This window comes from Chiloscyllium plagiosum, unplaced genomic scaffold, assembly GCF_037043375.1.
Source record: "Chiloscyllium plagiosum isolate Xiang-an unplaced genomic scaffold, Cpla_swu_hap1 HiC_scaffold_4, whole genome shotgun sequence".
In the NCBI taxonomy this organism is placed as follows: domain Eukaryota; kingdom Metazoa; phylum Chordata; class Chondrichthyes; order Orectolobiformes; family Hemiscylliidae; genus Chiloscyllium; species Chiloscyllium plagiosum.
Window position 1 is genome coordinate 147,650,823 of NW_028270142.1, and position 18,451 is coordinate 147,669,273.

The following is an 18,451-nucleotide window of genomic DNA, read 5'->3' on the forward strand; positions in this document are numbered from 1 at the left end:
TGGCCCAGCAAGGCACCCAGATCCTGTGAAAAAGTCATTTAAAATTGGGCAATGAATCGTGTTACTGTCTCTTTCAGACCAATTCTTTCCATTGCTACAATGTGATATCTTGCTGTCAACTTATTGATCACACTAAAAATTGCTCACTTCATGCAGAGAATTGGATTTGGTAGCCATAACTTGCAGCCAGTCCCACAAATTCCTGTAAACAATTTTTAAAAAGCCACACGATGAACTAAAATTAGAAACACTCTCCAGTAAACTTTATTTTCCCTCAAATATAACATTGAACCAAACAATCTGCAGTCTCTGTCTCCAGATGATCAGTTGCATTTTACTTTCAGGGATTCAAAAGTTGCAATTTACTTTTCAAAATGAGATTCAATGAATTATTACATTGCAAAGAAACCAAGCAATTCCAGAAAAAAAAAAGTTGATATGCTATGTCCACATCTACCAAATATAATTCTCTCCTTCCAAACAGGTCTATCAATTAAACTGTATCACTAGGGGCACAGATCTGCCAATAACACTAGAGTACAGTACTGATGTGTCAATGGTAGGAGTAATTGCAGGGTGCATTGCATCTGACTATAGGGAATGCTGCCCCACCCTCTTATAACTAGGGGGTTAAAGCACAAGTTGGGATCAGGTAGGAAGAGGAAGAAAAGCAGAATGGTACCCTGGGGACCACCGTGTGTGAGCATGTATACAGAGATGGGAAGAGAAACTAGACAGAAAGATTCGCTGACCATAAAGGTGACAATCAAACTTCAAGATTCCAAAGCACCTGTCAGGTAAAGAAAAGCATTTGAAACATTCTCAATCACTGAATGTACACATTTTAAGGAAATATGGTCATAGTAGCACCTTTTAAGATGAATAATGAGGAAACTCCACTCTTACAACTGAAGAAATTTCCATACCTTTGAAACAAACTTTGAAATTCAAGATGGAGAGATGGGTTTCATAACCACCACCCACTTCTCTTGCAGCACACTGTGCACTCAGAAATGTTGCTCTTGCATCTGAGCTAAAGTTGATCACTGTTTATATTTTTAAAAAGCATCGGAGGAGGTGTGAATGCTACATGCAACATCTAACAAGGGGAAAAGTAAGTAAATTCAGTCTCTTATTCACAATAACCCATGAGACACCCCCACACTTCCACCTTCTCTATTCTTATACCAATCGGCCATGGGAGATCATAGTCTCTCAATGGTACCACAAACTGGAAACATGCATAACACTAAGATCCCTCTGCTGCCTAGCCTGGAGCAGCTTTAGAGGCAGTGCAGGTGGAATCTTGCACTTAAACAACTGCTGAATACTAGGCTGGCAGCTCACCCTCATTAATAAATGGAATGGGACCTCGCATACTGCAACAGGTCAGCATCCATAGAATTGAGAAAATCCACACTGAACAGAGCGTACTGCCAGCATCAAGCCAAGTGCCTAAGTATTGTGGTTCTCTAACAGGTGACACCAAAGTTAGAAATCACACAACACCAGGTTATAGTCCAACAGGTTTATTTGGAAGCACTAGCTTTCAGAGCACTGCTCCTTCATCAGGTGATTCGGAGCAGCGCTCCGAAATCTAGTGCTTCCAAGTAAACCTATTGGACTATAACTTGGTGTTGTGTGATTTCTAACTTTGTATACCCCAGTCCAACACCAGCATCTCCAAAAGGTGACACCAAGTTACTGAATCAATTCGACAAATCCCTTGTGAAAATGGAAGGAATCCTGCAAACATCAATAATCTCTTCAGGGACACAGTGTATTTTGGATTTGAACCCTGCAAGTCTTTGAAACAACTTACAGCTTCACATGTTGCAATGAAAGGATGAGCAGAGTAAAGACAGACAACAGATTCACCATTGGAAGGTTACACAGTAACAGCACTTCAGTGTCAGCCATAGAGGCCAGGATTATGTACAGTGAAGGCTCTCAGTGCATAATACACAAAATAAATAAAGAGTTCCATCCAGGTTCTTTCCTAAACCTTCTCTCTGAAGCCTTACATTCAAGCTGTTGATGGCTTTCCAACAACACAGCAAGTATCAATGCAAAAATTAGCAATATTTATAACATTAGTCTGGCCTTTAATCAGAGCTGACCACCAGTACCATCATCTGTAGATGGATAAAGTTTAGAACGACTTGCAATTTGAACAAAGAAAACAGAGCATAAAAATACAAGTAAATGGGAAATGTGGGTTAACATTATGCATTTGCCACATAGAGCAGCTGTCCTCTTCAAAACATACACAAAACCCTAAATCAACCCCTACAGCAGAGATTTAAGTAAGCACAGCTCCCCACCTGGGCTCCTATGGCATATGCAAAGAGCTGTGGACCCAGCACAGGGAAGAGGTGCTGTGTTTCTTGGCAACTCTGCTTGGCTACCAAGTCCTGAAGAGACTACAAGGTTATGAGAAGAACACAAAGTAGCCCAGCATTCACATCTCAGCTTACAGCACTTCTGGTAACCTTTAATGAATGGGAGCAGGCCTGGAGACAGGCTTGGTTATGGCTATGGGCAAAACTCCAGTAGTGGAGCAGAGGATGACGGCTCATGCAGGACCAGTTATTTCAGGCGGGTCAGATTTTCTACACAGAATCGAGTTTTGTAAAGGCGGTGCTGTTGCAGCAAGACAAAAGGATGACATTGGCAGCACCGAACTCATCAGAGTAAGCTCCAAGATGACAAATTCCTCAATATTTAGCTGGAGGATGGCAGCAAGCATTGGGCTGTGTTTTAGTTTTAAAAACGCCTACCTGCTATTCCCAATCAGGTGAAAACTACAGCCTCGAGGATCAGGAACCTAATATGTGAACAACAATTTATTTTTTGAATTTGATTTTTAAATTATCCAGCATGCTTAAAACTCAGCCACACCCATACTGCTGTGTTGAGCCGCCTGGATTCTAAAAGGATGATCTGTAATGTTCTTAGAATTTCTCCTAACAATGATGCCAAGTTATTAAGAATACTTCAGACACTGGGAGTCTTCTTGCTGTTCTGAGGGTTGTCACCAAGCATCTTTGACTTCAAATGTTCCTTGTAAGACAAGATGTCCCCTTGCCACTTGGAGATAGTCTGCTTCTCACACACCCAGATCTCCTGAGCAACCTGAAAGCAAAGTCAAAATTTAGCAGCCAAAAAAAGTTACGGACAAACTAAAGTAAATAGTTGAGAGAAGAAAAAGGTAATTCATTTACAGGTAAATACAGCTCATGCCAGTAACTCCACACATTATACAAATTTATCACATGCAGTCTCAGTTTGCTGGCCACATAAAGCAGTTCAGTTCATTCTATTCCCCCACTACATAGCTGTCGTCCTGCAAAGTTTACTTCGCTTAAATGCCTAAGCAATTTCCTTTTAATATAAATCGTTTGTATGCATAGGTTCATAGACTCCTACAGCAAGAGACAGGCTCTTTGGCCCAAATTGGTCCATGCCAACCAAAATGGCCATCCACGCTCGCCTCATTCCCTTGCGTTGGGCCCATATCCTTCTAACCGTTTCCTATCCACGTATTTGTCCAAATGCCTTTTAAACATTGTTAATGTACCTGCCTCAACCACGTCCTCTGCATACCACCCTCTGTGTAAAAAACGTTGCCCCTCAGGTTCCCTTTTACCTTAAACTGGTGCCTCCTAGTCCTCAATTCCCCAATCCCATGCAAAAGACTGACCTTTTAGAATCCATGACTCTCATGATCTTATACACTTCTGTAAGATACCCCCTTCAGTCTCCTACGCTCTAAAGAAAAATGTGCTAGCTTATTCAACTTCTCCCTATAACTCAGACCATTGAGTCCAGGCAACATCCTTGTAAATTTCTTCTGCACTCTTTCTAGTTTAATAATATCCTTCCTATGTTAGCAAGGTGACCAAAACTGAACACAATGCTCAGTGCAGCTTCACCAACATCCTGTACAACTGTAACATAACTTCCCAACTTCTATACTCAATGCCCTGACCGAAGGCCAGTGTTCCAAAAGCCTTCTTTACTGCTCTGTCTACCTGTGACTCCACTCGCAGAGAACTGTGAACCTGTACTCCAAAGTCCCTTTGTTACACTACACTCCTTAAGGCCCTACTATTCACCGTGAAACTCCTACCTTGATTTGACTGCCAAAATAGAAGATCTCACACTGATCTATATTAAACTCCATTTGTCATTTCTCAGCCCACTTCTCCAATTTCTGCAATTTCTGAGAACCTCCCTCACTGTCCATGATACCTCCTATTTTAGTGTCATCAGCAAACTTACTAATCGTGCCTTGTACATTCTCATCCAAATCATTGCTATAGTTAATAACTATAACCACTAGTCACAGGCTTCCAGTCGGACAAGCATCCTTCCACTATTACCTTCTGCTTCTTACCATCAAAGCCAGTTGTGCATCCATCACTTCCATAATCCTTGGCAAATTCCAACCATTACCAATCGCATTCACCTTGTACACCTCTATTAAATCTGCCCTCAACCCACTGTTCCACAGTGCTATCACTTTCAACCTTTAAACCCTGCTCACACTGTACTGCTCATGCAACTCTAACTTTTCTTATTACACATTATGGCTCTACTCTGTGCCATCTCCAATGCAGACTTGCACAGCCAGGTACCTACTGTGAACTCTGATCAGTAATACTATGACAAAACTCATTACCAATGAGTAGTTTTATAAACATTAATATATAGGATCTTGCAGGGCTTTATTACATTAATGTAGCTACATAAACAAAGCTATTTATTTATGCGAATGAATACAGAACACAGAACAATACAGTGCAGAACTGTATTGTTGCACCGACCTGCAAACTAATCTAAGCCCATCCCTCTACACTATCCCATCGGCATCATCCATGTGCTTATCCAAGGATTGTTTAAATCTCCCTACTGTGACTGAGTTAACTATGTTAGCAGAAAGGGCATTCCATACCCTTACCACTCTGAGTAAAGAACCTGCCTCTGACATCTGTCTAAAATCTATCACCCCTCAATTTGTAGTTACGCCCCCTCATACAACTGACGTCATCATCCTAGGAAAAAGACTTTCACTATCTACCCTATCTAATCCTTTGATCATCTTGTATGTCTCTATCAAATCTCCTCTTAGCCTTCTTCTGTCAATGAGAACAGACCCAAGTGTCTCAGCCTTTCATAAGACCTTCCCTCCAGACCAGGCAACATCCTGGTAAATCTCCTCTGCACCTTTTTCAATGCTCCCACATAATTCCTGTAACGGGGCTACCAGAACTGTACATAATATTCCAAATGCGGCCGCACTAGTGTTTTGTATAGTTGCAATACGACATTATGGCTCCGGAACACACTCCCTCTACTAATGAAACCTAACATACTGTATGCCTTCTTAGCAGCACTATCAACCTGGGTGGCAACTTTCAGGGATCTATGTACATGGAGTCCAAGATCCCCTTGCACATCCAAATTACCAAGAATCTTTCCACTTTACACCAGTGGTTTTCAACACAATCTCAACACCTGAGGCAAGAATTAGGAGCAGGCAAACACCATTCAGTCAGATCATGGCTAATCTAATTGCAGCCTCAGCTCGACTTTCAGTCCCCCTTCCCTTGACCGCTTCAATCAAAAAACTAACCCGGCCTGGAATGTGTTCAGTGACAAAGCCTCCACTGCTCTTTGGGGAAGACAATTCCACAAATTAAGCACGGTCAGACAGAAATACTCCGCAATCCCCTGGTTTTAAACTGTGCCCCCTAGTTCTACACACCAGCACAAGGGAAAACATCTTCTCCACATTCACCCTATCCAGTCCTTTCAGAATCTTACACAAAGAGATCACTACTCATTCTTCCAAACACTAAGAGAATTTTAAGTCCTTTCATCCCAAGAAGGAGTCAGGTAAACCTTCTGAACTGACCTAATGTAAGTCTGTCCCTCCTCAAGTAAGGAGGCAAAACTATACTTAGTATGAAAAAGCGCAGCATGTCAGGCAGCATCCAGGGAACAGGAGAATCGACGTTTCGGGCATAAGCCCTTCTTCAGGAATGGGAAAGTTTGTCCAGCAGGCTAAGATAAAAGTAGGGAGGAGGGACTTGGGAGAGGGGCGTCGGAAATGTGATAGGTGGAAAGAGGTCAAGGTGAGGGTGATAGGTCAGACTGGGGTGGGGGCGGAGAGGTCGGGAAGAAGATCTCAGGTTAGGAAGGCGGTGCTGAATTTGATGGATTTGACTGAGACAGGGTGGGGGGAGGGGAAATGAGGAAACTGGTGAAATCCGAGTTCATCCCTTGTGGTTGGAGGGTTCCCAGGCGGAAGATGAGGCGTTCTTCCTCCAACCGCGTCCATGTACAGCGCATCATCCGCCGTCATTTCCGTTACCTCCAAATGGACCCCACCACCAAGGATATATTTCCCTCCCCTCACCTATCAGCATTCCGTAAAGACCACTCCCTCTGTGACTCCCTCGTCAGATCCACACCCCCCACCAACCCAACCTCCACTCCCGGCACCTTCCCCTGCAACCGCAGGAGGTGCAAGACTTGCGCCCACACCTCCCTCCAAGGCCCCAAAGGAAACTTCCATATCCGCCACAGATTCACCTGCAACTCCACACATATCATCTATTGCATCCTCTGCACCCGATGTGGCCTCCTCTATATTGGGGAGACAGGCCGGCTACTTGCGGAGCGTTTCAGAGAACACCTCTGGGACACCCGGACCAACCAACCCAACCACCCTGTAGCTCAACATTTCAATTCCCCCTCCCACTCCACCAAGGATATGCAGGTCTTTGGACTCCTCCAACGTCAGACCACAACAAAACGACGGTTGGAGGAAGAACGCCTCATCTTCCGGCTAGGAACCCTCCAACCACAAGGGATGAACTCGGATTTCACCAGTTTCCTCATTTCCCCTCCCCCCACCCGGTCTCAGTCAAATCCATCAAATTCAGCACCGCCTTCCTAACCTGAGATCTTCTTCCCGACCTCTCCGCCCCCACCCCAGTCTGACCTATCACCCTCACCTTGACCTCTTTCCACCTATCACATTTCCGATGCCCCTCTCCCAAGTCCCTCCTCCCTACCTTTTATCTTAGCCTGCTGGACAAACTTTCCCCATTCCTGAAGAAGGGCTTATGCCCGAAACGTCGATTCTCCTGTTCCCTGGATGCTGCCTGACCTGCTGTGCTTTTCCAGCAACACATTTCCAGCTCTGATCTCCAGCATCTGCAGACCTCACTTTCTCCTATACTTAGTATGAGACAGGACTTCACACAGGCCCAAACAGACATAGAACGATATCCCTACTTTTGTACGAGATCCCTTTTGCAATAAAGGCCACATTCCATTTGAATGGAAGACAGACCAAACATTCCACCTCTCAAATCTAACCCATAACCCGAAGGTGCCAACCTTTCAAGTAGAAGAGAGAGAATAAAGCACCATTCGATGTGCCATTTACCTGTTGAATGAGCCTGAAATCATGGCTGACGAGCATCATTCCACCCTCAAACTCATTGATGGCATCAGCCAGGGCATCAATGGTTTCAATGTCCAGATGGTTTGTAGGTTCATCAAGGAAAAGCATGTGTGGGGTTTGCCAAGCCAACCAGGCAAAGCATACGCGGCATTTCTGTCCATCAGAGAGATTCCGGATTGGGCTTACCTGGAATACAAACAAACAGCGTCAGTGCTCTCCAAAGAGAATGGCACACACTGGGTTCAGCTTCCCTAATCCCAACAAGGATTCTCTTAAACCAATTCTGCACCCGCATGATAAATATCCAGTTCTTATAATTAATGATTTCCTGTGCCACATCAAATGCAAAATACTGGTCAAGGTAAAGCAATACCACAAATGTATTAGGGCACAAAGTACCAGAATGACCCTATCTGAATTGCATTTGCCAGGATGGAGATTCACCAGCTATGTAATGGCAGGAGTGAAAGACCTGCATCACCAATGGTCAGGAACCCTCAGTATGGTATACAAGTGTTCCTGACTCCCTCAGTCCTAAACGTGCGCACCACAACCCCACTACTCACCACACATGCATACTTACTCCATCCTCCTCCAAAAATAAATTTAATTTCTCTAATAGAAAGGTGAACAACCTGGAGACAGCAGGAAGTTGGTAGCTCAGTGAGACTCCCGCCATCACTTTGAAAAACAAGCTTAAAATTAAAAAGGATAAGGTAGCATTGGACAGTGCAGAAAGGTTTCCCAAGAATGTGGACAATCTAAGCCTGCTCTCCAAACAGAAGCAAACATTTGGAGGAAATTTGATAGAGGCTTTCAAAGGAGTCTGGACAGAGTAGCAAGGAGTATGTGTTCCCACCAGTGGATGAATCCAGAACAAGGTACAAATATAAGCTAATTGGCAAAAATGGCACAAAGAAAAGCTTTGTCACACAGTGATGGTTAAGGTCTGGCATGCAGGTTCAATCAAGGCTTTTAAAAGGGAATTAGAATCACAGAGCTGTTACTGAAAAGGAACAGTCTCCATGGTTACAGGGAGAAGGCAGGAGAATGGCACAAATTAAACACGCCGTCATAGAGCAGGTGCAGATATGCTGATTTATTATTATGCTGTAGGAGGCCAGTAAGCCAGAGAAATTCAATTCCGATTAAACCTTCTCATCCCCCTTTCCATTTATCCCCACAACATGCAATCCCTCATAAAACCCTCAAAAGGAAACAGCTGCTTTAAAGCAGGTGTGTCTTTTCCTTGTACATTGATGGGATGCAGGAGCCACTGGCTGGGTCAGCATTTATTGCCTGTCCCTAGTTGCTCGAGTGTGTGCTGTTGTGCTGCTGCAGTCCATATGGTGTAGGTAGACCCCCTAATGCTGCATGGGAGAATGTTCCAAAATTTTGACCCAGTGACACTGAAGGAACAGTGATAAATTTCCAAGCTGAGATGGTGAGTGGCTTGGAGGGAAACTTGCAGATGATTTTTCTGTTGCCCTTATCTTTCTAGATGGAACTAGTAGTGGGTTTGGAAGGTGTCACATATGGTGAACATCATGCAATCACCAGCAAACATCCCCACTTCTAAACTTACAATGAATAGAGATCATTGATGAAGCCACTGAAGATGATTGGAACAAGGACACATCCCTGAAGAACTCCAACCACCACAGCCATCTTGCTTTGTACAAGGTATCACTGCAGATTACTCAAATTGACAGCTGTTGTTTGAAGGGGAAGTTAAATCTCTGGAGAATAGATTTAGACTTTACTGATGTCAAATGCAAGCACACATATCCAGCACTCCCATCTCCAACCCCCAAAAAGTACCCATCAACCCCCAGGATCCATGACAAACTCCCTAACGTCCCCAGGACTGACCTGCACAGCACACCTACCTGCTGTTTTCCTGAGAGCCCGTAACGCCCAATAATCTTCCTCATTTCCTCCTTCTCCTTGATCTCTGGATAGCATTTCATCATGTACTCTAATGGAGACAGGTCCAGCTCTAACTGGTCTTGCAAGTGCTAGAGGATAGAGACGGAGATGGTACAACATATCAGAGAGAGCAGAAATCCTGAGAAAGGGAATCCCTAGAGTCTCACATTCTTCTGTTCCATGTTCCTGATGATAAAGCCAAATACAATAGCAGCTGCTTCAGTCGGTCGTCTTCGTTCTTTCACAGTGGAACAGTGCTGGAAGAGTCACTGGAACAATAGCCAATGCTCAGCAGAATTGTGACCATGTCTCCAACAGTATGTGTGAACCTGAAATTCTGTTCTCCCATCCGTCCCCATCATGAGCTAGGACCCTCCCAAGTTATGAGCGTGAATAATATCCATCCTGTGGGTGAAGTACTCACCTGGAAGGTGTTTCACGTGCTCTCAGAAGGAACCCATTATTAAACATACGTGACCCAAACCTACTGTCAATGTGTCACAGCCCAAACCACTCATCGCCTCAAACCAAAATAGCAACATGAAAACAACTTACAGGAAGCAAAGTGATTTCACCTAAAGGCAAGGCTACACCTGTCTGTTTAAAACCTATGTTTATTCAGTAATGACTCTGGAATTTAGTAGCTTTAAAAGGCAAAAATCGAAAGAGGAACTGCTGATAATACTCAGTAGATCAGCAGCTTTTGTGAAAAGATTATTAATATTTCAGGTTGATGATCTTTCAAAATCTCCAAAGCTACTAGGTCAGAATCCGCCTTATAGATGGTTACAACTATCAGGAAAGACTCAAGAGGAGACCCAATTGTTTTATTATTCCCAACAATTATTATAACAATTGAAGAGATTTCAATGGGGCAGACATGCTTGTTGTGGGACAGAGAACGTCCAAATCTCTAAATCCATTCAGGAAATCACAAGAAACATTTCTCCCAGTGAGAGTAAATCTCTGGAGGGTACACACAAATCTCCAAGTGCCCTATCTGCTTGACCCTTCACGTACCACATTCCCTACATGGCATAGTCTGCAGATCACAAATTGGGTCCTGAGACAGTTGGTAAGTGTAAAGTGGAATGGAAATAAGTTATATTTGATCCTGAAGGACTGCTAAAAGAAAGAATCTGTGCCAGCCTCACAAACTTCCTGTCTCCCCATTGTAGAAGAGACCACATCAGATGCAACAGATACAATAGCTGACGTATGTGCAAGTACAGGTGAATTTCTGCTGGATGTTGAAGGATCCTTTGGTGCCTTGGACGGAGGTGAGGAAGAGGAGGTGTAAGCGCAGGTTTTACACTTCTTACAGTGGCAGGGAAAGGTGCCAGGAGGGAGCTGGTGGTGGGAGGCATGGATCTGACAAGAGAGTTGCAGAGGGTGTGGTCTCTGCGGAATGCAGATAGGGGTGGGGAAGGAAATCAATTTCTGGTGGTGGAGTTTGTTCGTAGGTGGCAGAAATTGCGGGGATGATGCAATGTATCTGGAGGTTGGTGAGGTGGAAGGCGAGGGGGTGGGGGAAAGAGAACTGTCCATGTTATGATTAGAGGGATGGGGTTCCAAGGCAGAGTTGCAGGAAGCGAAGGAGATACGCTGGACCACATGGTAGTAGGGAGGGGGTGGGGGGGGGCAAATTGCAGTCTTTGAAGGAGGCAGCCATCTGGAATGTTCTACAGTGGAATTGGTCCGCCAGGGAGCAGATGCGGTGGTACCATAACTAGTGACAGCTTGTTTACCCAAGAACAATCCATTTATTCCCATAATGTTTCCTCTAGCTAACCAATCATCTGTCCACACTAATGCTACTTCTTACTCAATAGCCCTTTTCTTTCTTTTCACAAAAACACCTCAAATCTACTTTTTTGCATTCTGAGTTTCTGCATGTCCTGCTGTTCCCACCTTAAGAATTGATTCTAGCATTTCTTAATGACACACTTCAGACTAACTAGCCTACAATTTTGTGCTTTTGGTTTCACTCCTTTCTTCAAGAGTGTTACATTTGCCGATACCAAGGCAGTCTGTCCCCTGTGCCACTTGGCAGACATGAAACTACCTCAACAAACCAGTCACCATACTGGACTGGGCACATATAAACAAAAGGAGCCCATCAGATAATCAAATAGCAAGAAACTACTGCCTCAATAAACCAACCAGGGACTTTTTTTCATTTATTGGTCATGTCAGATAAGCAACTGGGCTGAAGATGTTTAGTATTTTAGTTTACATTCATATGCAGAGGAACATTTATTGCCCATGCTGAAATCTTGATGTATCTGGTCAGACTCAGCTGGTAGAGAATCCTGGAGGTAGAGCAATGCAGTACTACCAGCTTTAGATAGCCATAGAGATGTACAGCATGGAAACAGACCCTTCAGTCCAACCCGTCCATGCCAACCAGATATCCCAACCCAATCTAGTCCCACCTGCCAGCACCTGGCCCATATCTCTCCAAATTATTCCGATTCATATACCCATCCAAATGCCTCTTAAATGTTGCAATTGTACCAGCCTCCACCACATCCTCTGGCAGCTCATTCCATACACATACCACCCTCTGCGTGAAAAAGTTGCCCCTTAGGTCTCTTTTATATCTTTCCCCTCTAACCCTAAACCTATGCCCTCTAGTTCTGGACTCCCCGACCCCAGGGAAAAGACTTTGTCTATTTATCCTATCCATGCCCTTCATTATTTTGTGAACCTCTATAAGGTCCCCCCTCAGCTTCCTGTACTCAATACTCTGACCAATAAAAGAAAGCATACCAAACACCTTCTTCACTATCCTATCTACATGCAACTCCACTTTCAAGGAGCTATGAACCTGCACTCCAAGGTCTCTTTGTTCAGCAACACTCCCTAAGACCTTACCATTAATTGTATAAGTTCTGCTAAGATTTGCTTTCCCAAAATGCAGCAGCTCATTTATCTGAAATAAACTCCATCTGCCACTTCTCAGCCCATTGGCCCATCTGGTCCAGATCCTGTTGTAATCTGAGGTAACCCTTTTCGCTGTCCACAACACCTCCAATTTTGGTGTCATCTGCAAACTTACTAACTGTACCTCTTATGCTCGCATCCAAACCTTTTTTTTTTAAAATGACAAAAAGTAGAGGAGCGAGCACCGATTCTTGTAGCACTCCACTGGTCACAGGCCTCCAGTCTGAAAAACAACCCTCCACCACCACCCTCTGTCTTCTACCTTTGAGCCAGTTCTGTATCCAAATGGCTAGTTCTCCCTGTATTCCATGAGATCTAACCTTGCTGATCAGTCTCCCATGGAGAACCTTGTCAAATGCCTTACTGAAGTCCATATAGATCACATCTACTGCTCTGCCCTCATCAATCCTCTAAGAGCCAGAATATACTTGATGCGCCAAATAACCTCTTCTGCTGCTGCTGGTGCCGGACAGTTACAAACCCAAATTCAGAGATAAATTAATCTCTAAAGGAAGGGCAAACATTTGTTTAATATTCATCAGGTATATCCCTCAGGTCAGTGAGTGCACTTATTTTGCATTTGTTCCAATGAAGTGGGAGACACAGGACAATACCACACTTATTACCCACCAGCTTAATGGTGACCTGCTTGCCTAGTCCCAGTGTTGATAGTGGGAAACTGGAGAAGGGAAGAGGAAATAAAAGTTACCTGGTGGTATCGTCCAATCTTGACATGTGAGTGTTTTCGAACCATTCCGTCACAAGGCAAGAGCTACATAAAGGAACAGGTGTAGAGACAAAAAATTCAGTGCAGAATCAAGATTGCAGCAGGTTCAGTCAATGTTATTACACTACCAGGTGTCAGCAAATTAAAACAACATTATAAGCTGAACTGGGAAACTTATTCTTCCTGACGTAGCTGACACTGGGATCACGCCTGCTGAGCTCCAAAAGGTGGAGCATATTCATCCACAACAATTACTGAGTCTGAGATCAGCCAGAGTTAACCAGAGGCTGGTGGTCATGGGTCACTGGCAGTAGGCTGGAAATCAAGGCCCACTATTCTGGAGTTGACAAACATGAAAATTTGATTAAACTAGTGAATTTCTCAGTTCTACCCAAGTGTCCAATTCAGGTTAAAAGAATTTCCAGGCCAGGTTTTTACCATTAACAAGAAAATAACTAACATTTGCAATCAAACTGTTTTTAACAGTGACAACGAAAAGTTGAATTGCTAATCTGTAACCTAAAGTTTTTTTAAAATTTCCATACAGAAACATACACACAGACAAGGGTATTAAGGATAGAAAGAGAGATGGGAGAAAATGGGGAGGGAATAGTTTTCTGGACAACAGGAGTGGAGTTGTTAAAGGTTTTTTTGCTGCTGAAAGAGGCCTGTTTGCACACCTACAATGTCTTTCATTCACTAGTTAACATCTTGACCCAAGCAGTGTCTCTGAAGTAGCTATTTCCTTTCAACAGGTGTTACAGAACTAAAGAAATAACAATTTCTATCAGTCAGTGGAACTTGCCAATACCCCGTCAGTAAGTTTATTTCTGTGACAAACTGGGCATGTCCAATTAGCTGAATTCTAATTTTGGAATTGGACAGAGGTCAGCTTTTGTACAATATTGGTTTTGCAATAATCAATAGAACCTTTCTGTCTTCAGGACTTTTTAAAATGGAAACTTAGAAAATAGCAGTGGGCCATTCAGCCCTGCAAGCCTGTTCTACCACTCAATATTATTATGGCTGATCATCCAACTCATTCCCTCACCCCTCTGGAACCTTGCTCCCCTCCCTCAGCCTCTGAGTCCATCCCCTCTCCCAACCCCTTCTGTTGAATATTTACAATCCTTCTGATTTTCTGCTCACTAATGTTAAATGTTCTGTACACACCCCCATCTCGATGGATGTCAGGAATGACATGATGTCGAACTCTTCTCCCATCATTTTTGCCCCATGCCCTTTTCTGTGGAAAAGATGTCCTCTCCCTCAACCAAAGACTCTTTCAACAATCTCCAACACTTCCTCCACTTGGACCCCTCCCTCTGACCTTTTACCTGAACTCTACCTGTTCAGAGAATAGTAGACGTGACCACTGGTCACCTCAATTTCTCCCCTTTACCCGTTCCAACCCATCTCCCTTTGAACTGACAGCACTCCACGATCTCGGATCCAACTTTGTAAACAGGCCTGACGACTAAGCATGATGCTGTTGTTGTCTGGATACTGACCTCTACATTGCAGAAGCTAAGTGTCAGCTTGCGGATGTTTCCTCCTATCTCTCCCTGAACCAAGACCCCAACATGGAGCATCAGGCCATTGTGTTCACAACAGTTACAATTCTCATTTCATCCAGTGATCACTCCCCAAGACCCTCCCAAGTTCATAGTGTCCCAACCTCGCACAGCACACTTCTACCTCCTTTCCAAGTTCCACAAACGGAATTGAATGGGCTGACCCATTATTTCTGTGCTCTCCTCCCTGACAGGACTCATCTCTTGCTAACTTGACTCGATTTTCCACCCCTTGTCCAGCCCCTTCCCACTTACACCTGCAATTCCGGTGATGCTTTACATCAGTTTCAGCATTTCCAGGTCATGGGCTCCAGCCCCCTCCTCTTCACTGTGGACAGGCAATTCCTTTACACACCCAAGATCTCAGGGCTCTCTGTTACTTCCTGGAAAAATGGCCTGAACAGTCTTCAACCACCACCACCAGCACCATCCACAACCTGGTCGAGCTCATCCTCACTTTGAACAACTTCTTTAAATACTCCACTTTCTTCAGGGGAAAGGTGTGGCCATGGGTACCCACATGGGCCCGATGTAGGCCTGTTCTTTGTGGGACACATGGAACATTCCTTGTTCCAGTCCTACTCTGGCACCCGCTCAACTCTTTCTCCAGTACATCGGTGCTGCTCCCCTCTCTTGTCTGGAATTGAAATAGATTTATCTGTCTTGCTTCCAATTTCCACCCTGCTTTCAACTTCAGCCGCTCCATCTCTGACTCCTCCACTTCCTTCCTAGATATCTGTTCCCATTTCTTGGGATAGGCTGGCCATCAATATCCACCATAAACTCACTGACTCTCACAGTTACTTTGACTACACATCCAGCTTCCTTTAAAGACTCCATTCTATTGTACAATTCCTCCATTTCCATCGCATCTGTTCTGATGATACCAACATCAACAAGGGAGCCTCCAAAACATCCACGGTTTTCCTTAACTGAGGATTCTCCACTACCGTGGTTGATAGGGCCCTCAGCCACATCTGATCCATCTCCTGCACTTTGGCCCTCACTCCTGCCCCCTCTTGCTTTCCACAAAAGTAATTGGGTCTCCTGGTCCTCATCTACTCTCCCACCAGCATCTGCATCATAAGGACTATGTATCGCCATTTCTGTCGCCTCTCGACACATATTCCCCTCCCATTCCTTGTCAGTCTGTTTCAGGCATGGTTCCCTCTCGAATAATTTGGTCCACTCCTCCCCACAAGCCATGACACCTCCCCATGCAATGTTTACTTCTCCCCCCAACTTCATTACCCAAGGCCCCAGACACACTTCTCAGGTTACCCCAACCCTCCCAGGCCTTGTCATCACAAGGGGTGCTACCACAATCGCATTGGCAGCTTCCAATGGTCCCAATTAGCCCATGCTAACCTTTATCCATTTCTTTGTCTGTCCAACTGTTGTTCTCTCTCTGGCTTCATTTCTACCTATGCTTTACTCGTCCCCACTCCCGGTCTTCAGCATATGTGCCAACCTTTTCCTTGCTACAATCAGCTCCGATGAGTCACCCGGACGTTAAATGAAGGGTCACATTAACTCTGATTTCTCTTCACAGATGCTGCCAGATCTCCTGCATTTTCCCAGCAATTTCTGATTTCTAGCATCTGCAGTTCTTTGCGCTTTTTCCCTTTCATATCAGAGTCTGTACCTGTTCCTGCTTTATCCACAACATTGAAAACCTGGAATGGGAACAGTCAGTGTTCTCCACAGCCTATTCCAACCTGCTCATTAGTTTTTCAAAGCTGATATTGGAATTAACGGCCAAGGTTTACTTAAGGGTGGGGGGGTTCCCTACTGCCTGATATTTAAGTCATAGTCATATTTGACAGGAACTATGCACTTGACTCTCAGAACTGCTGGGTCAACCACGTTGCTATGTGTTTGGTGTTAAATGTAGGCCAGACCTGACATAAATCCTAACAATCCTAAGGTATAACGATGGAGCTGGTGAGCTATCACAGGAATTAGCATCTACTGATAAATCTGCAACAAACACAGATACAAGAGGAACACCTCTACCCACAGTCAGTGAGAAAGACGACAAACACCACGTCAAGTTTCCACATAGCCTCACATTGGCTCCCACAAGATACTCACATCACCTGCCAGTAGTTTCAGTAAGGTAGACTTTCCAGCTCCATTTGGCCCAACCAGGGCCACCCTGGTGTCCAAATCAATACCAAACTCCAAATTTCGATAGATCAACGGCTGGAAAAGAAATTAGACAATAATCAGAATTCCCACTTCTTTCAAAATTCTAATCTCTGTCCCCTCATCCCTCCTTTGTTGCCAGCCTCCAAGATTTTACCCCAAGCTCAAAAGAATGCACCCAGACTCCATTGCTCACTGCCTACACAGCAGCAGCCCTTCCTCAATGACTTACCCCATCCTTAGTGTACTTGAAGCTTACATTCTGTACCATGATAACAGGAGGAGGAATCTTCCCACAGGAGGGGAAGCAGAATGACAATGTCTGCAAGGAAAATACAGATAATGGATTAGAACATTAGAACTGTAAGAAATGCCAACACAACCAGAGTATACTCATCCTACAGCTCTTGCCAGAAGGGAGACAGGGTGGGTGGGGGGCGTACAGATTGCGCTGACCCAGCGCCATTTCCAAACATCAAACACCCATCAACCACATGAGAGAGAATTAAATAACATGTATCCACACAACATGAACCAGTGCTTTTAAAGAAAGATGTTTTTCCTCCATAGGGGAAGCTGTGGCATAGTGGCAATGTTATTACAATAAGTAATCCAGACTAATGTTCTGGAGACATAGTTTTAAATCTCACTATGACAGGAGGAAAACTTTAATTAAAAACTAGTCTAATAGTGACCATTTAACTACTGTCAATTGTTGTAAAAATCTGGTTCACTAATGTTGTTTATGTAAGGAAATCTGTCATCTATATCAGGTCTGGCCTACATGTAACATCAGACACATAGCAGTTCCGAGAGTCTAGCTAGCACTCGGTTCAAGGGTAATCAATGGCTGGGCCAGCTGGTGACACCCACATCCTATGAATGAATTGAATAAAAAACTGGAGTCACTGCATATTAAAAATATTGAGAGATCCTTTTGATTCTTTGACGCACTTTGAGCAACTCTAATTTCCATCGAGGACAGTCAAGTGAAAAGCCAGACAGAGAACAGCCAGGGAATTCCTAGAGGCATGGCATTCATCCACAAACTCCATCAACAAACACATCGACCTGGACCCAATATACCAACCACTACAGCGGACAGCTGAAACTGACAACCGGAAGCGGCAGGGACAGACCACTATAAACACCGGAGGAAACATCAAAGAAGCGCTTTGCAGGAGGCTCCCAAGCACTGATGATGTCCAGCTCGGCGAACAGAACCACAACAACGAGCACCCGAGCTACAAATCTTCGCACAAACTTTGAAACACCATACATTCGGTCTGGAGTTACGTGTCAGCCAGATCAACCAAGGATAGATGTCTTTCCCTAAAGGATATTATTGGACCAGATGGCATTTTGCAACAATAGCTTCATGATCATTATTACTGATATGAAAAACATAGCAGTAGGGTATTTACTCCCATGCAGCCTACACTGCCACTCTAGACTGTTACTAATTATCTACCTCTTTCCCATACTACCTCCATAGCTTTTGATGTAACTTGTACCGTAAAATCTATCGATATTGGTCTTGATGTCAGACTGAGTGAGCTTCAACTTTTAAGTTAATCAAATTTACTAATTTAAATTTTAGCATTCCCAGAGCACTCTGGATTTACTAGACTGCTAACATTACCATTA

The 18,451-nt window shown here is 44.1% G+C and overlaps 1 protein-coding gene across 1 annotated transcript in view; it reads right to left on the reverse strand.

Moving 5' to 3' along the window:
• Window positions 1-246: 246 nt before the first annotated feature.
• The window catches only part of abcf2a (ATP binding cassette subfamily F member 2a), a 44,815-nt gene continuing 26,610 nt past the window's right edge, over window positions 247-18,451 (reverse strand). Inside the window, exons 10-15 of the mRNA XM_043687568.2 lie at window positions 17,037-17,126; window positions 16,751-16,861; window positions 13,065-13,127; window positions 9,370-9,498; window positions 7,463-7,666; window positions 247-3,135 (exon numbers count right to left, since the gene is read on the reverse strand). Of these exons, the coding sequence (XP_043543503.1) occupies window positions 2,998-3,135; window positions 7,463-7,666; window positions 9,370-9,498; window positions 13,065-13,127; window positions 16,751-16,861; window positions 17,037-17,126 (735 nt within the window). The 3' untranslated portion in view covers window positions 247-2,997. The remainder of the gene's footprint in view (window positions 3,136-7,462; window positions 7,667-9,369; window positions 9,499-13,064; window positions 13,128-16,750; window positions 16,862-17,036; window positions 17,127-18,451) is intronic.